Source organism: Fusarium pseudograminearum, chromosome 1 (assembly GCF_000303195.2).
Source record: "Fusarium pseudograminearum CS3096 chromosome 1, whole genome shotgun sequence".
NCBI classification, from domain to species: Eukaryota; Fungi; Ascomycota; class Sordariomycetes; order Hypocreales; family Nectriaceae; genus Fusarium; species Fusarium pseudograminearum.
The window spans coordinates 10,452,099-10,469,655 of NC_031951.1; the positions used below are offsets into that span (position 1 = coordinate 10,452,099).

At 48.4% G+C, this 17,557-nt stretch overlaps 7 protein-coding genes across 7 annotated transcripts, besides 1 other annotated feature; 2 read left to right on the plus strand and 5 right to left on the minus strand.

Moving 5' to 3' along the window:
* Nucleotides 1-144: 144 nt before the first annotated feature.
* FPSE_03614 (uncharacterized protein) lies at nt 145-1,109 on the minus strand (the record flags this gene model as incomplete). Its single annotated transcript, XM_009256733.1, has 2 exons — nt 145-579; nt 627-1,109. 2 exons carry the CDS (start codon nt 1,107-1,109, stop codon nt 145-147), a joined length of 918 nt encoding a protein of 305 aa, XP_009255008.1.
* Nucleotides 1,110-1,764: 655 nt separating this feature from the next.
* On the minus strand, nt 1,765-2,523 carry FPSE_03613 (uncharacterized protein; the record flags this gene model as incomplete). The annotated part of the gene is made up of 3 exons (XM_009256732.1): nt 1,765-1,947; nt 2,001-2,365; nt 2,475-2,523. 3 exons carry the CDS (start codon nt 2,521-2,523, stop codon nt 1,765-1,767), a joined length of 597 nt encoding a protein of 198 aa, XP_009255007.1.
* A 768-nt stretch (nt 2,524-3,291) lies between these two features.
* On the minus strand, nt 3,292-4,629 carry FPSE_03612 (uncharacterized protein; the record flags this gene model as incomplete). Its single annotated transcript, XM_009256731.1, has 1 exon — nt 3,292-4,629. One exon carries the CDS (start codon nt 4,627-4,629, stop codon nt 3,292-3,294), a length of 1,338 nt encoding a protein of 445 aa, XP_009255006.1.
* A 2,348-nt stretch (nt 4,630-6,977) lies between these two features.
* Nucleotides 6,978-7,027: a repeat region.
* A 181-nt stretch (nt 7,028-7,208) lies between these two features.
* FPSE_03611 (uncharacterized protein) lies at nt 7,209-9,389 on the plus strand (the record flags this gene model as incomplete). Its single annotated transcript, XM_009256730.1, has 5 exons — nt 7,209-7,236; nt 7,288-7,496; nt 7,554-7,738; nt 7,790-8,283; nt 8,332-9,389. The coding sequence occupies 5 exons, from the start codon at nt 7,209-7,211 to the stop codon at nt 9,387-9,389; spliced, it is 1,974 nt and encodes a 657-aa protein (XP_009255005.1).
* Nucleotides 9,390-9,919: 530 nt separating this feature from the next.
* Nucleotides 9,920-12,029, minus strand: FPSE_03610 (uncharacterized protein; the record flags this gene model as incomplete). The annotated part of the gene is made up of 2 exons (XM_009256729.1): nt 9,920-11,800; nt 11,847-12,029. 2 exons carry the CDS (start codon nt 12,027-12,029, stop codon nt 9,920-9,922), a joined length of 2,064 nt encoding a protein of 687 aa, XP_009255004.1.
* A 1,272-nt stretch (nt 12,030-13,301) lies between these two features.
* FPSE_03609 (uncharacterized protein) lies at nt 13,302-14,243 on the minus strand (the record flags this gene model as incomplete). Its single annotated transcript, XM_009256728.1, has 1 exon — nt 13,302-14,243. One exon carries the CDS (start codon nt 14,241-14,243, stop codon nt 13,302-13,304), a length of 942 nt encoding a protein of 313 aa, XP_009255003.1.
* A 1,771-nt stretch (nt 14,244-16,014) lies between these two features.
* On the plus strand, nt 16,015-16,875 carry FPSE_03608 (uncharacterized protein; the record flags this gene model as incomplete). The annotated part of the gene is made up of 3 exons (XM_009256727.1): nt 16,015-16,020; nt 16,200-16,591; nt 16,656-16,875. 3 exons carry the CDS (start codon nt 16,015-16,017, stop codon nt 16,873-16,875), a joined length of 618 nt encoding a protein of 205 aa, XP_009255002.1.
* Between the last annotated feature and the right edge of the window lie 682 nt (nt 16,876-17,557).

The window sequence follows — 17,557 nt, forward strand, 5'->3', positions numbered from 1 at the left end:
ATTGTTCCTATGTGAGATACCCTCAACATATTATATACTCTGTCAGCTTAGTTATTTCAAACACAAAATGGGGAATTAGACAGATGCTCTGACGAGTAATTAATGCAACGATATACGCGTTGGCGCACGTTTTCTGTATTCGATCTAGGCAAACAGTTTGGTGAATCCTTCCTCAGGCGGTTGAAGCCAGTTCTTCGCATCGTAATCCCTATCCTGTCCTTCGATGATATGGAAAGTGTAGATGATTCTTCCCTTTTGACTAGTGTTTTTCTCACTCTTGTGCAACAAGTTGCCGTGAATGAGGACCAAGTCACCGGCCTTGACCTCTCCAGGGACATAGTCATGCTTGTCTTTTGGCTCATCCTTACCATAGCCATCTGCCGCTGGGAACCTCGGTCCATCATTATTCACCATCTCTGTGCCAGCATTGCCATCCTTACGGACAAGTCTCTTTTCTACTGGCGCCCAGCGATGCGAGCCTGGCAAGAAACTGAGACATCCGTTCTCAAGCGTGGCATCTTCAAGAGCGTACCAAAAGCCCACAGCAGAAGGAGGGTTAGTGTATAGGAAAGTAGAGTCCTGTACTATTGTCAGTAGGTATTTCAGTAGATCAGTAAAAGACTCACCTGGTGAGGTGGCACGGCACCACCGATTTCTGGCTGTTTGCAGATGACCATGCTCTGAAGACACCGCGGATCCTTGAAGCCAAGACTGCGTGCCACAGCGGGTGGGCTGACCTTGCTAGTATCATGGTCTAGCAGGCGTGCAAAGGGAGGCGACAAAGCATGGAGATAATGGCCAATCTTGTTTACAGCGCGAGCTTTGGGCTTGATGAGTTTTCCTTCATCATCGAAAGCGTCTTCCTCGAAGAAGAATCGAACCTTGTCGCCTGAGGTCAGGAAGTAGTCGTCGCCAACATGATCACGCTTCTCGCCTGTTGAGAAACGTGTAAGAGGATGGTCATCCAGAGAGAAGTTCTCCAGAAGGTTGTGCGTTTCATCTAGAAGAGACTTGACAGTTGAGCTGGAGAGGGCACCGGGGAGGATAAGATAGCCATCCCGGCTGAAGGCTTCCAGCTGCTCTGGTGAGAGACCTGGTGTGTCGGTCATTATGGAGACTGGACTAGTAATTTGAAGAGGATAGCGATAGCTTTTAGTATGTAAAAGCAGTCTTCAAATAATTGTGTGGCAACTTGTTGATCTGTAAGCCGAGGTTGAGTGGTGATGAATGGAGGCTGATAAGAGTTATACAAGGTGGGGTGGACATACCCCGCCTACATCACCAGATGCCTCATGTAGTAACAACCAACAGTCATCAAGAATGACAAGGTATTTTTGTTCTTTTGGAATTATGTATTCATGATTATGGTATACTTTGTATCAGAATGTCCAACACCGGGAATAACTGATATTGTGGACCCTGGTATTTTAGTTGTTTAACAGAGCATGCAACCCAGTAGGCTGATTTCCATCGCAAGTCGTGACAACTGCACGACAATAGTTGCTGGATAACACAGTAGAAGATTTCTAAAATCTATAGAAATAATTGGAAACAGTATATAATATTCTAAGCGATTTCCTACATCTACTATGCATACCCAAGTGGCTACGGCAGAGCCCCTCTATATTAGTCTAGACTAGATCCTCTTATTATGTATGAGGTAGAATGTCAAGACCCTGTGTCAACACACCGGAACAGTGAGGATGATAAAAGCGAAAACACATGCGGCTGAATACCAGGACATTTGTTATGAACGGGCATCGCCTAAGCATCGAGCGGGTCAGAGAGGAAGTCGTAGCCTTCCTCAGGAGGAAGCAGGTATGCCGAGAAAGCGATACCAAAAGCAGACAGCAAACTAATGGCGGCCCCTACAGTGCTGAGATAAAAGGAAGTGTCCAAATGCCAACCCGGGATAGTGAACTGGTCATCATGGTCATATAGATATGCCTAACCTCGATTAGCCGCTGTACAAAGACGATATTTGTATCGAGGACACTCACCACAATAGAAATGGACACAAACTCGACCACAGATACAAGCGTCAACATGGCGGCGGCAAAAGGCCATCCTGTCTCACGCTTGTATTTGCCTCCACTCATGATGACAACAAAAGTCACCAGGCCGCCCAAACACAACAGAGTTGTGAAAGAAGCCAGGAAACCGACAGTCCTCCACATAGAACAGAAATATCGCTCTCCTCCTTCACATAGATCCTTGGGAGGAAAGTCTCGGCAGTACGGGTCATCCAACGTCGAACAGCTCTTGTGTAGACCGATGTGCTTCTCGATAGTCTCGCCGGTGGCCGAAGTAACGGAGTAGGTCAGCCAGTTTGGCAGCCATATCGGAACCACAATCATAACCGTCGCTGTTTTGTGTTAGTCGGTGATGATAATTGTGGTGGATTCTGAAGCATCTCCATACGCCTACGTCATTGAAGACGCTGCGGTTACAGAGGACAGAATAGTTCAACGTACCAGCTACAAAAGCCGCCAGGGCCGTTGTGTAGACTGAGACTCGCGTCATGGCGTAAAGGTGCTATTGCTTCCAAAGACTTTGAAGTAACAGATAATAGGTTAAGTTACAGAGTGGTGTGGGATAGATAAAGGAAGAAATGTCGATGCCTGTCTGCCTTTGGTTGCCTGCCTTGAAAACAGCCAAGTCCAGGTCCAGGATAGTGCTGCAGCATGTGAGTGGTTGATGCCAAGTTTCATTAATGGGTTTGGCGGGGATCCAATTGTGGCTTAGTTTGCGGTAAGCAGGGATCATCGAGGTGACCAACTGTTGTGATCATCTCAGATATCGTACCACGAGGTCAATTGGACCAAGCAGATCAACAAATTACAAAATTCACCACAAGTAACAGAGTATCTGAGCGGGCTTCGATCGGCCTTTTAGCATTACTCGAAATATTCGCATAATATTGAAAGAAATTTGGGTTATATGCCAAGTGGCGTGAGAACTGCAGGCTTATCTCTTAACACATTTGAATATAGGCCCCAAGAAACAAGACAAAAGGAAACGATTTCAATACACTTTATTGACAATCGCAGACAGACTCTAGTTTCAAACCCTCAAAATAAACAAGACAGCAGGTCTCAAATTAGCCGACTGTTCTCGATCTACTCTGTATCTGCCAAACAGGATGCTGCACAATTTGGAACAACATGCCGCGACCAAACCCTCCAAGTCAATGCACCGAAACACAACCAGGTATTGGATCTCTGTAACAAAACGCCCCAGCAAAACACCTATAAGCATAAAAAAAGCCCGGATGCAACATATACTTCGGGTTTATTTCCTAGAACCCTGCTCGGTAAAGTCGGCATCGCTGAGACACTCGGCCACGACAGGATTTTCGAAAATGTGTTTTTGTAAGTGACCTCCGAAAAGAAGTCTCATCATGTCGATTCGGGAAGAGAGTGACCACGAATCGATAACGGCCACATAATTGCCGAGGCGAAGCTTGTGACGGTACCCAAACTCAACGACACCATCCTCATTAGGCTTGGAGGCAAGACGTTCGCCCTTTTGGGGAGTGTACCCAGCGGAGGAGTATCCAGGGCCTACGCCCTTTTCCAGGGACGTAATGGCGCTGATCAGACTGTCTCGAAGGTCGCGACGATCCTTTTTGGATACAGATTTGGAACTCTGTTTGGCAAGCTCTGACATGCGGCCTGTAAGCTTCTCTGGGTTGACAGGGAGATCCCATGACTCTCCAGTCTCCTCCTCGTGGGTTCGCGCTGACTCAAAGATCAATGCAATGCAGGCAGAAGCGTTGGTCTGAACTCCAACGTCAACGCTGTCAAGCTGTTCGTAGAATCCGTCCAAGGCCATGGTAGCCGCATAAGAGAAGTCATCTACATGGCTGGCAACAAAAGCCCAACCTCTCAGGGCAGCTGCAACAATGAATCCATTATCAAATGAGTCGATGTTATCGCCATCAGACTCGATAATGGCGTACAAGTAGTCAAGCAACTCGAGAGCCTCTGTCTCGCCACCGCCGCCATAGAGGACGGTAAAGCACAGCGCATAGATGCCAAATGCCTTGCACTCTTCGTCATCGTCATCGGCTATGATCTGCTTGAGAGTTCCTTCGCCATGCTCATAAACGTCGACTTCCTCAGAAGAACTAAGGGTCAGTAGATACGCTTGGAGGTATAGCAGTCGCTCTCTAGCTTCCATGCCACGATTGGCGCCACGAACGAAGAGCTCAGCAAGTTCGTTGGCAGACTCGTCAAGCCACTCATGAGTAGCCGGCGCAAAGCGATGTCGTAGAACCTTGATGTATAGTTCTAATAGTTGTGTTCGGGTATCGCTGTTGTTGTGCTTGCGATCCTGGAGTTCCTCCATAAACTTTTTGGCGTCGAAAGTGTTGGTACCATCGTCGTTCGTGTCGACTAGAGAGCTTGCGGATGCAATGCTCATGGTATCATCGTACTCGAACTCATCCTCGCTCTCGTCAGAGGCTGCCCTACTGGGAGCTGCGGAATGCGCCGGTGACGTAAGAAGCGAAGCGAAAGGGGAGCCATGGGGAGTTAGGTTGGCCGAAGCGCGGCCTGACTTGATGGCCTTTTTGGAGACGGTTTTCCCGTCACTCTTGAGGGCCTTGACTCGAGCGTGGTTCATCATTTTGGCGGAGGGTTACTGGGGAAGCCCAAAAATGGAGTCGGTTGTGCTGAGCGCAAATGCGCTTAGATTCGTGCGAGCCGACGAGGAAAACCTGCAAGGTCGTGTGCAAGTTTTGTGGTAATCAAGAAGTATCAAGAGCTATTCAGCAAGTGATCCTCGCCGAGGTGAAAATTCTGTCACTCAAGTATGGTTTTGGACCTGGATCGATTGGTATGGGCGTGGTATACGGCGGTTTGTGTGGTTTTATAGGCGTATCGAGGCATAAAGTCCATATGGAAATCCGAGGGACGAGTTTAGTAAGAAATCGGAGATAGGTGTTAGTGGAACAGTAGCACCTTGTGATAGTTTTGAGCAAAAAAAGCGAAGGAAAGGAAAGGAATGATGTGGATGGCGATGAATATTTGTTTAAATCCAGTGAGAACCGGGTTGTGGCGTGGCGGAAGTGCATGAGCTGCCCTGTGGAACAGTGGATCAGGCGCCGCTGAAAAATTCCAGGGCTTTTAGTGGCGACCTGAGATGTTTAGGCGCAAAGCTTACTTGACCAAGTACCGGATGCAGGTGCAACGGCTACATAAGGGGCTAGTGACTCATGTGCCTGGATCTCTCTGAGTCCACGCAGTTCTGGCTTCACGCATTTTGTCATCTACCAGAGTCTCATGAGGTTTCTAAAATCATATCACATGTGGTTCCTCAATCTTGACACCATATGACAGCATCTGTGGGCATCCCCAGAAAAGGGACAGGGAATGTTAGTGCTTCGTCCCGCTTTTTGTTCCACTCGCCCGCTTCTCTCCACCTTCTGACCCTTGCGTCATCGATCATCACTTAACGCGTTTAGTCGCTTCATGATAAGATGGCTTCAATCAGCGCGTTGTCTTGTAAATCTGAGCTAATATCTCAAATGTATTTATACCTGACGAGACAGCAATTCAAATTCAGAAATGGTGCGATGAGTGCCAGGCCGCGGTTCAACAAGGTTACCCATGAAAAGGTAGATGGACAGCTGATGTGAACCCCGAAAAGGAGACGGAAGATAATGGTGGAAGACCTTACCTGGAACTAACTCCGAGGCACGAGTCTAATAATGTCTGTGCCTTATTCATTCCTTGTTGGGAAGAATACCTCCTGTATCAACAAGTTGTAGGAGCAATAAAGCCGGGCCAAGTTTCGGACAGACTGTGGCGTTGAGAGTTTGTGTAAATTCCTGAGATTAGTTACACCATGACCACAGAAATCAAGGTATGGAAGCCGGAATACAGCTTGAATAAGCGAGGGGTATGATGTTGGGAAGGATGCTTTGTTGGCGAAGTTGATGGTAACACCATAAGCTCTTGGCTGCCTCACAATAACAAATTCTGTTACGGAAACCGTAATCGTTTAACATTGTAGAGGCAGCTTGCCTCATGTAGGTGGCAGTAGTGTATTTGAGTGACAGACAACCTTCACAGTACCCATGTTGGTTCCCGCCAGAAGTGCAGACAGGCAACCCCTCATTACCTCGAGGCTCGAGGACAAGCGCATGATAAAGCGAGGGGGGTTGAAATGGGAACCGAGCTTACGACACACAGTACCGTACTCAAGGACTTTTTGGCTTATCGCCGGTATCCATCTCATCCATGATGCAGTGGTTGAAATGATTGTAGACGCGGGGTTTGTAATGGAGCCCATCGCTCCATACTGACAGTCATGTGGTCATTTTTGGGCATGTTGAGCTCGACAGTGGCTGATACAGTGAGTGTGTACAATTCTGATACGATTCAAGCCTTCGATCTCTTCATCTATGACCCTTTGATAGTTATATCCGGAGAATTTGACAAATTACATCTGGTATTTCAGCAATGGCTGGGCCGAATAACGTCTTGTAAAGGCAACACTCGTTAACGATGTTTCTGCCATCCTGTTCCACGATCGTAGCCCAAGATATCTCGGTAGCGCGGGCACAGTGCGATCCACTCCATTAAAGGGAGACTACTTGGACCCTGAAACCAAGGGTTGAGTCAGTGATACTCCTGCACCTCCAACCTTGAGTATAATGGTCTTGAGATACTCAAAATCTGCAACTTTCAACTCACCTTCTTTGCACATGTCTGTCCAGCTTGAGATTCTTTTTCACTCTGGAAACATTACCAAGTAACCTGAACATCAAGGTTAATCTAGCGGGGTTACTCTTCGCCCCACCACAGGTGCCAGTGCCAGGTGCCATTAGCTCCGATAAGCCGCTTATCTGCCTGTCACCTGTTGCCTGATACGGCAGTGCCTTACACTGTTGCCCCACTTCTATTTCACCTCCCCAGTCCTTCCTGCCAGCACCTCTCCGATCACCTTGATGCTGCTTGCCTTGCACCTTACTTCTTCTTCTTCTTTTTCAACTGTTTCCTCTTCTTATCCCTTTTTCTTCATTCCACAAACATCGCGACTCTTTTTCTTCTTTTCCTTTTCTTGATCTTTACGACTCGTTAGGCTTTATCACTGCGTACCCACTCCTGACCCTGCAGGCCAGGTGTATGTAAGACGCTCAGCAATACGCAAACAAGATAATACAAACCTATCCACAAAGTGTATCTGGAAGCCTAATCAACATGGCGGTTCCAGAGTATCGCGACGAAGGTAAAGCTCAACTATGCTTCTCCAGCCTCTTGTGTTAACTTATGCTTGCAGTCTTGATCACGCTTTCGAGCGTGAATCCTCCTCCAGACTTTACATTCAAAAAACGTCATGTTTTTCTCACAAAGAAGAATCCCACAATCCAAATCGGCAGAACAAGCAAGAGAAAGTCATCTCTTGAAGCAGGCAAGTTCAACGCATGGTTTGACTCGGCAGTCATGTCCCGAAAGCATGCCCTTCTTGTATTCGACGCCGAAAACCAGGTAAGCTTTTTATCACAGCTTAAACTTTTCATGGCCTCTGACTCCTTCTTTTTCTAGAAAGTTTATATAATGGACACGGACTCTCTCCACGGTACATATAAGAACGATATCCTCCTGAAATTGAACGAGAAGGCAGAAATTTCGACTGGAGACAAACTTATGTTTGGCACTTCTATTGATAGAGGCACGCAAAAATACCCACCCACAACACTCGAGACCACTCTCAAGTACGGATCTTTGGAGTATGTACATCTGATTCATTTTAAATACTATGCAACTAACATATATCCTAGCCCTGCGCACCGCGGAAACTGTTTCCGTGTACCTGACGACTTCGAAGACATGAGCAGCGACGAGGATCAGGTACAAAACAGCTGCAAGATGCTGCACGCGAAAAAAGTCCGCCCTGCTGCCCCTGGGGCATCACTCCTCAACGATTCGCCGATCGACTTGACCTGCGACGAAGATCGATCTTTGCTGCCTAGCCCACATGCTGCACCTTCTCAGCCCCCGCCTGCATTGAAAGAGCGTCCGACCTCTAACGACGATTTCACTCCTCCCAAAGATATTGGATTTTGGACCGATGAGGATGAAGACGGTGATATGTACGACGGCGAAGATGAGGAGATGGGAGAAGACTCCCACGTGGACCAGTCTACATTCAAGGGTACAGACGACGACTTCCCAGTGGCTCATTCGCAGTCTTCATCCGATATGGACGTCGATGACAGATACGATTCTGAGTCGGCAGACGATGGCTTTGACGACCAGGATGAGTTCGAGGAAGGTATGTTGGCGAGACCCGACTACCTGACTTATCTTGACCGTTCCCCAGAGAACACGCTCGGTTTGCCCATTCCAGCTAATAACAACGCAAAAACAACCGGCGGCATCTCAGTACAAGCCTCAAGTGCAGACTCTGGCACCCCTCAACAGCAAAAGATCAATGTCATTGACGAAGAAACTACAAAGGATCTCAACCCGCCCGCGTTCGGCAAACCATTAGGTTTGAAACCCAACCACTCCAAGACGAACGACTTCTGGAAGCCTCCTCAGCAATCTTTGCCAACACCTGGTCCGCTACCTTCAATCGCTGAATTGACTAGAAAGCAATCTCACTATACAATCGACACGCCTAATGATGTAGTTGAGACTATGGGCAGAAAGACTGGCAAGCCGGAGTTCTTTGCTGCCAGGGAAGTCAACAAGGTATTGAGTGCTGGAGCTAAACTTCCATGGCCCTTGGATTACATCCCAGCTACTCCGCCTGACCACACGCAACAACTGAATGAGTTGTTCAGTAACTTACAATCCCTACAGGGCGACCGAGTTGTCGTCCCACTGCCCTCTTCTGATTTGACATCTTCTTGCGCTCGATTCCTCGAAACTACTCAAGGTCCTTTCCGCCAGGTTGAGCCAGAGACCGTCAATGCAGAGTCTACCCTGGATGGTTCGGCGGCGTTCGATTTGGAGCATAGCAAGAAGACTTCTGCCGTTGACGAGCCCGTCGCTGATACATTGGACCACCCAATGACTACGCAAAACGACGACGAAGAAGTTTGTACGCTGCAGGATGCAGCGCAAGCACCCACCGCCTCAGAGAGCAACAAGGACGAAGCAGCCAAGGTCACAGACGAGCCTACCAAAACCCCCAAATCCTCGAAGAGAAAGGCTGAGGAAATCTCTGAGCTCGTTGCCGAGGAAGAGCTTATCGACTCCGACGAGCCCCCCCTGATTACTCAACGGGCCGCATGTCTGTCACCCAGAAGGGCCGCACGCAGCAGACCTTCGCCGCCCAAGCGTCTTCGTCGTATGGCCGAGGTTGTAGGATATGCTACGCTTGGTGGTGTTGCTGTCATGTCAGCACTCATTGCCACAGCCCCTGCCCTTTAACCAGGTAAAGAATGCTTTTACGTTTTACCGCTAGGAGATCACATCATGCTTTGTATTTTGATTTGGGAGTTCGGGTTAAGTGCCCAAGGAATGGATGGTCTGGGGGTTGCTACGACTTAGTCATACTCGCGGCCCAATTTGGTGGTCAATAATTGCTTCTTACAGGGAACGGCATCTTACAAGGCTGTATCAGATGTCCTTACGTATGAATTCATTAGTGTTTTCTGAAACTTGCTCCTTTCCACGTGAAGCCCTTCTTGAATGGTATTCGTTAAACTAAATGAAAGTAGTGACTTGGCCCCATGATTCCTTCCCTGCACCAAACGCCGGGCCTTTGCCATAAGCTATCCTCAGAGTATCAGAAACATTGACCGCTAGGAACATAAGAGCCAGAATTATTAGGCCAGCTTATGTTACCTACTTAGACTAGTCTTCTTAGACTAGGTACTCATTTTATACCCTAAGACTTGAGAGGCCAACTTTTCTGCTACCCACTAGGCTTTCCAGGTTTCGACATATTAGACAATTTATTATTGTACGTTTCCATTCATCAAGCTTTCGAGCTCCCACGGACTTAGCGTGCTCCTCCGCCGTGACGTTTTCTTGCTCGTTCTGCGAGCACGGCGTCGCTTCTCAGGCTTCAACTCATCAGCCGGTATGGGATCCCTCTTTACAGGATCCACATTCTCAACATCGCTTCTTTTAAGCTCTGGTTCCTTGGCTGGAGGATCAGCAGCTTGGGGTTCAGGTTGGGATGAGGCGATTTTGGGTTTCTGGACACCGCGGGTGCTTCGTGCAGCACGAAGTTTAGCCCGAACACGAGCAGCATCAGCCTCACGTTCTGAAGCGGCTAGTTTGGCAGCGATGGTGGCCATTGTGAGGGGACTCTGTTGAGGAGCAGGCTCGACGTTCCTAGGGAGAGGAAGACGAGATGCGGTTCGGCGAGGTGAACGGTTGGGCGAGCCTTGGTTTGCGTCGTTTTGGTCGCTGCCCTGCGAACCTTGTCGACTTGGTGTAGAGGGTGCCTCGGGAGCAGCATTAGATGATCTGAGGAGCGCTTCTTCAAGGGATGAGCTTGACGGAACCCGGTCTCGAGCATCAGGGTTGAACTGTATAGGAATGGGGTTTGTCTCGATGGGGAGATCCCAGTTGTCCTCTTCAGCTATCGTGGTAAAGTCTCTCTTGCCCGGTTGCTTGGATCGGTGGGAGCCTCTGTTTCCTGCAGAGGCGGAATCCTTCAGGGGACTTAGTTGAGGGGGTTCAGGGAGTGGTGAAGATTCTTGTTCCCGGTGGTAAAGGGGCGCGGCGGTGGATTGTTGGAGGATTTGCACGTTAGGCTCGTCAACATCGTAATCTTCGATTGGTACGTCGTAATCAGATTCGGCATCGCTTTCATGGGCGTTATCGTCGTCTTCCGGCTCTGACTCTGGAACTAGCTGCACACTTGGGGCGCAGCGAGATGGGCATGGCGAGTTCATGCGCACATCTTCGTCTTCCTCCTCAGCGACCGCTGATAGTCTCAGACCAGAGGCGTGTCTTGTTTCTTCCACGTCTCTCACCCTCACAGGACTGAGTCGTAGTCCCATTTGAAGCTCTTCGTCACAGATTGGCCGTCCGTTGGCAGCCATGCGTTTTCGCCAGCCGTCAATGAGATGAACTGCTTCTGTCCAGCGACTCTCCATCTTGACCCATCCATCCTTGAGACGACTAATCTCTTCTTCCCGAACCATGACCTCTTCTATAGGTACGAACGAGGGATTCGTTAGGATAGTTCGCATGTGGTCCAGTACAGAGTCCAGCTCTGTAGCCATGTCTTGCCATCCTTGCTGTTGAGTGACAAGGGTATCCTGGTTGTCATTACTCCAACCGCTCATGTCTCGGAGTTTCTGCATCGTCTTTCGCATCACCACGAGAATGGCCTCGTTTTCTTCGCTGAGATTCTGTGCCAGGTTTGCCAGGAAAGCATTTGTCTCATTGTGTAAGTCGTAATCCTCTGCCGACGTGCTAGCGCCTCGTGTTGAGGACCTCTCATCGCCGATATCGCCTGTAATGGTAATAGATGTCACGACGGGGTTGCCTCGGGCTCCTCGCGCGCGTCCAGCTTCGTTGAGCTGCTTCTTAAGGGTATCAATTTGACGATCTCTTCTGCGTACGTCTGTCGCACATGCAGCGCGCGTTTGGGCGACGAGTCCCTTTGTGCGGGTAAGTTCTTCTTTCAGCCCGCGAATGGTGGCGTCGGCGGATTTCATTTGGGTTTTGAGTGAGGCTTCGGAAGCTTCTGCGATGTCGAGCTTCCTCTTGGCCTCGTTGTGTTTCTCTGTAAGTCGCGCAATGTCGTTTGTATGCTTGAGATTATCGGCGCGCAAGGTACGCATAGTCGTCGATAGGGATTCGCGATGCTCTGCATCACGCTGAGGAGTGTTAGTTGGATACTGAGACTTATAGGGGACAACGCACGTCTCTTCTCAGTATTAAATCGTTTAGAACGCTCACGATGCGTCCCATTGTAGCTGCGGCGTCATGGCCATCAAAGGCCACGCCGGCGAATTCGATGCTCTGACCATCGCGAAGTAGGCCTCTGGATAGAAGCTGGTTATTGATGTACAGCGAAGCTGTGCGAAGGTTGTCGGTATCGATCATTGTGGTGTGAGAGGAGCTGACATAGCCTTTGTCGACTGCCCCTTTAAAAGTTGAAGGTTGAATGATGACTTTTTGTCACCAATCTCTTCGCATCGGTAATTAATTAAGCTTGGCTTGGTCCTGTAGTCCAACTAAGGTAAGGTAGGTATACAAGCTCTGCTTTAATTGTTGTGGTGGGGAGAGCTGGTTGCTATGTGGGGGAAAAAGTAAACAATGCCCGAACCAATAGGAAGTACGGAAAAGTGAGGCGGGCCTGAGCGATGGCGGCCAGCCAGGGTCATCCTTTTGACAGGTAGACCTAGAGCAAGACAACGTTCGACAGGTGGCAATGCAGGCGCAGACGTTTTCTTATTACAAGACATTATTATCTCTAGTTCTATTCAGGGTCATCGCCTGGGCCGAAGTTCCACCCGTGAGACTAGAACGCCTTCTCGAAGGATCATGATGGGGTGAAACCAAACAAACATCCATGTTTATATCAACAGTTGACAACAGTAACAAGGTCACAAAAACGGCCATGATGTATGGTGATGGTGTACTTGGCCAGGTTGTTGCTTTTGTTTACATGCCTGTATACACGATACGACACGAACCAAAAGTATGACACAATAGATAGTCACTTAAACAAATCTCAAACATAGTGGACCCTGATCGAGTTTTGAAGCCTGAATCTATATTTTCATCTCTCCCCTTGTCTTGACAGGGTACACCCCGCATTGCCCGCCTTGATATCATCTTGGCCCGAGAGTGTTACAAAGAAAAAAATATTGGGTAGAAACCAAAGGCCCGAAAGCCTCGCCCTTATTGCCCAACGTATCCGTACTTGGCCTCGAGGACCCCTAAGATCCGACGCAACCGGTAGGAGCGTGCTCATTGTTGATCCAAGCGGCGGATGGAAAACCCTGCGTCGGGTTATGATGGCGTAACCACCACGAGTGACTAGGTATGTTGACTCGCAGATACGCGATTTCGGTGTCAATATGGAGATGATTTGAATCAGTCCTGTGAATATGTGGACATTCAAATTTTATATGTAACACGGATAACTAATCTCATCAGCGGTGATTCGCCAGTAGACTCAATAACAAAAGTAAAATGTTCGTTTCAGACAAAATTGAGAAGATTGTTACGCGGTCGCTTTCGGCACCCAGATGGGAGGCCAGAGGTCTCGCTACCCCATCATGCTTCGATGGCCCCGCGACGTCATCATGAAAGAAAAAAAGTAAAACACTCGACTGTGACTTACATTAATAACCCTTAAATTAGACAACTTCAAGTCTCTGGCCGGAATTTGCCTCGCTTTTCCCGCATCGCATCCACCTTTCTCCTGTCGTCTTGGAACCTCTTCAGCAAAGCCATCTGCTCCGCCTTGCGTCGCTCTCTCATCTGGAAGCGGTAGAAGTCCTTGAGCTCCGACTTCTTCTTGGTTTCCCTCTCGATCATCCTGCGCTTGGCTTCCTCGGCCTCGTTTCGGCTGGCGGGAGCTGCTCGGCCGCCGCGAGTCACTGTAACGAAACCGTCCTCGTCAGGCTCGTTGTGTAGTCTCTTGGCCAGCTCGACGGCTTCCTTCTCCTTGCGGTTGAATGATGTAAAGAAGGCGTGTACAGCCTTTTGTGTCGCAGTTTTGTCAACGCGCGACAATTGTAGATGTGATGCGATCCATTCAGAACTGAGATCAGGGACGTCGTCGGACAGATCACTACCCCATGTAGGATACTTTTTGTTCTTTTGTAGTTTCGTAATAGCCTTGAGGACCAATTGCACACTCTTCTCATCTGCTAGAAGCACAACTGCTGTGCTACTGCTGCGCTGGACACGTCGCAACCAGATCTGCGGTAGTTGCGCAGCTTCCTCCTCGCGCTCCCTCTCTTCGGCCTCAACGTCTCCTCGCTTTCTCTTCTTTGCGAAACCTGCAACCTTTGTGGCCTGCTCAGGATCAACAACCAATGCTGTGCGCGACTCGTTCTCGAAGGTGATGGTCTCGAATCGGCCGGCGCCTACGAGCTGCGTAAAAATTGAGCGAAAGTGAGGTTCTGTGCTGTCCACGGGAATATTCTTAAGGAATAGACTTCGCGAATCGTTGGCGGTTGGGATCTTGGGTGCATTTTTCCGTATGCGAATCTCATGAATGGCGGTCTCTGGGTAAGATGATGTCGCGGGGATCTTGACAGGAAGCACGGAGAACTGGTCTCCAGATTCTTCCAGGGGAGCCATTGCGCTTGAAGTTTGGGGTATCAAATGAATATTAAGGTGATCGAGCAAGATTGAGGGAGGTCCTGTTTGAAGCATCAAGAAAAAAAGTCCAGCCCCACTGTAGATAAGTACAGTTATCTAAGGAAATATCCGTACGGCCCACTTACTCCATGTCCAGGTATGTTGACCTCAAGGAATCAAATATATCGACGCCTGAAAGCATAAGAAACGAAATTACTAGATGCTTAGACTATTTAGACTATTCTTTTTAGACTATTTCTTTAATATCGTAAGACTTAGGGGGTTTAACATTGCTGCTACCCACTGGGTGGAACCCTCTTGTACGTTACGATTCCGCATCAAGATCAGAGCCTGTAGAGAATTTGATCTAGCGTAATATCTCGATATCGGGATATTCAATATTAGACACAGGGGAATGATGTATTGAAACAAAGAGAAATGCAGAAATAGTGTCCTTCAATCCGCAGTAACTGAAGAAGGTAAGTTTAGAGAGTGAAGCCAGAGGGATATTGTTGAGTTGATGAACCATCCTCGCAAAAATGAGAAGAAGAGAAAAGGCAAAAGAGGTAAAACCTTATGTGCAAACATGAGGTTCGACAGTAAGTTTTCTCCTTGCCGAAAATAACTCCAGTACTCTTCTTCTCGAATCACTTGAGAATACCCTACGCCTGTTAGGCCTCCAATGACATAATACATACAGTACTGCCCAAGCTACAGTACATACTAGTCAAATAAGGTCGTACGGAGTCTCCCTTGGAAAACAAAACAGGGGGAAACACTGCCCATACCGTTCATCTAGGTTCTTTCTGTTTCCAAGGTCCTAGAGAGAAGAGGGAGGGGCTTGATGCTGCACAGCTGACTGAACACTCAACTAAAGAATGCTCCCTTCAGAAACACTGGGGACATAGAGTGTGAACTCGTTGGAGGATAGCAGAAGACTCGAGACCTAAGCTTATGATATAAAACGTAAATAGCCTGATATTGTGTCTATGGTGTAGGAAAATGACTAGCCTATTTTGTTTCTTGCACAAGGAGTGATGGGTTTTCTGCAATGTTGAAGACCATTCGGGGACAACAAGAGACTCGGCTGTCAATACGATAAGGGATGAAAGAAAAACATCAATTTATGGAATACTAGGCAAGTTCTTAGTTTATTTACCTTTGTCTTCTAAACCTGGACGAAATCTATGCTGTTGGTCTCGGTGTCTGTACTAGTGGGAAAGATGCTCAACTTCGTGGCAGCTGTAGCTCTTGCTCTCTTCCTTGCTGGGCTTCTCTTTTTCATCCTTCTTCTTCTCCTCCTCAGCCAGCTTGATAGGCAAATTCCGATATATTGCATGTGTATCACAACTACTCCCTAACCTGAGCCTCTTGTTGGATTTGGAGCTTTTCCCTAAGGACGACGACAGCCTTGGCAAATCCCACAAGAAGTTCCGACATCCAGTGTCCGACAAGAAGTGCAGTTACTGCCACAAATAGTGACACATCAACAACTGTCCTGAGAAGGAAGACGAGGAACACTGCAGCCGCGTTCAAAGCTAACAAGAGCCTGAATTATGTCATTATCTACAAGTAGGAGCTCTTCAAGACTAACGGGAGGCTGAGACTGCAGAGCCGATGGTAACAGTAACAGTGAGCATATGCAATGTACCGGCATTTGTCTATCCAGAAGGTTAATGAGGATAAGAAGGATGAAGAAGAGAATCGTAGAAATTAAAATAGTTCTTTTGGATCGTTGGGGAGATGGCTATGGGAACCTATTGCTCCTTCTATGGCTGTACGTCCAGCAAGTTCGCACCTTCCCGCTGTGCATCGCTGCCCCTGAGGCCTCCTTCCACCATGGGAGCTCCTTCCTTCGCTGGACGGTGCAGCCAGCTCTACAGAAATAAGTGCACAACACCAAGATTTTCTTTTCTCTACCATCAACACTGCAACCAACAATTGTTTTTTTTTAAGAAACAAAAAGCTCTCGGCGCCAAGTATGACGTGGTCGTCGACTCGGGTGACGAAGACGCCGCAGAGCCTGCGGAAGAGTTTTCTGATCTTGAGTTGGACGATTCAGATCTCCAGATTTTGGATGGCCTTGTAGCAATGCAGGGTATCAATTCTAAGACTGAATCGGAGGAGTTCTGTGACTGCGACATGTCTGACCTCTCTGAGGAAGACTTGAAGCGTCTGGAACAAGAGACGCGGCTGTTAGCAGCAGGTGCCACTTTGGGACTCGACGCCAACAACCAGATGGACCTTGAGTTCATGGCTTGGTTAGACGCCGAGGATTTGGAGAAGACTTTTGAGGCCTTTGGGTACTCAGATGCTGAGTCGTGTACCTTACGAGGGTCTGCTCGGCGGTATGCAGAATGCCGTCCGAAGTCGGAAGTCTCCAAGGGGTGTGGCAATCCTGCCAAGAAATAGTCAAATGGCTCCATTGGCTATGTTGATCGAGACTGTCATTATGCTACTGACAGGATCTGTGTCGTCGGATTCCATCTATGGTCTTCCGACTGCGAATCTTGTGGCCAATATCGAGCGCAAGCTCGCTATTGAAGGATGCCTGATATATCAGCCTAAAGCGCTGAATAGAGCTCTTCCTGTCTGGCAAAACGTTGCCTTCCCGACAGTATTTCAGAGCTAGAGTTTGGATTGGCCGTCAATGTGACGTGCGTGAGTCCCTTCACACGAAAGTGGTTGGGTAGAACTAGTTGGTGTGCTTGTGACCGGATTGGCAACCCGATGCATACGCAAGTCAGACATAGTTAAGCAGACTATGGACTTAGATGGGACGTCTCCCATTGCCGTTAGACATGGGGGACGGGGCGTCTCTTATCGCTGTGAGGTATAAGGGACGGGGACGGCAAAGCCATTATGCTGCTTTCGCCGGAGCGGAGGATGCAAGACAAGCACCAAATGTGTGAGGGAGCCTTCTGCAAATCGCCCTCCTTGCCAGGTGACAGCAGTTGCTTTACTCAGCCAGCGCATCCAATAATCACACCCTAGACATTTGCCCGATTCCTATGGAGATTACCTGCCGACTGCTCTAACGACAACCACAACTCACGTCTGCCCGACCACAACTCGAACCTCGCCTACTACATGATCTCAGACCGCCCAGCTTACCCACGACACTCTTCACATAATTCATAACTCAACGTCTAAAGAAAGGTTATTGAGCCATACAAACTTCATACGAATCACAAGACGCTGTTCAAACTCTGAAGCCATCAGTATGTACATGCCAAATACAATCACAACTCGCCGTCCAAACTCTACCTCGTATATTGAAGTCGAGGTTGAGATCATGGAGCAATATATCAAAA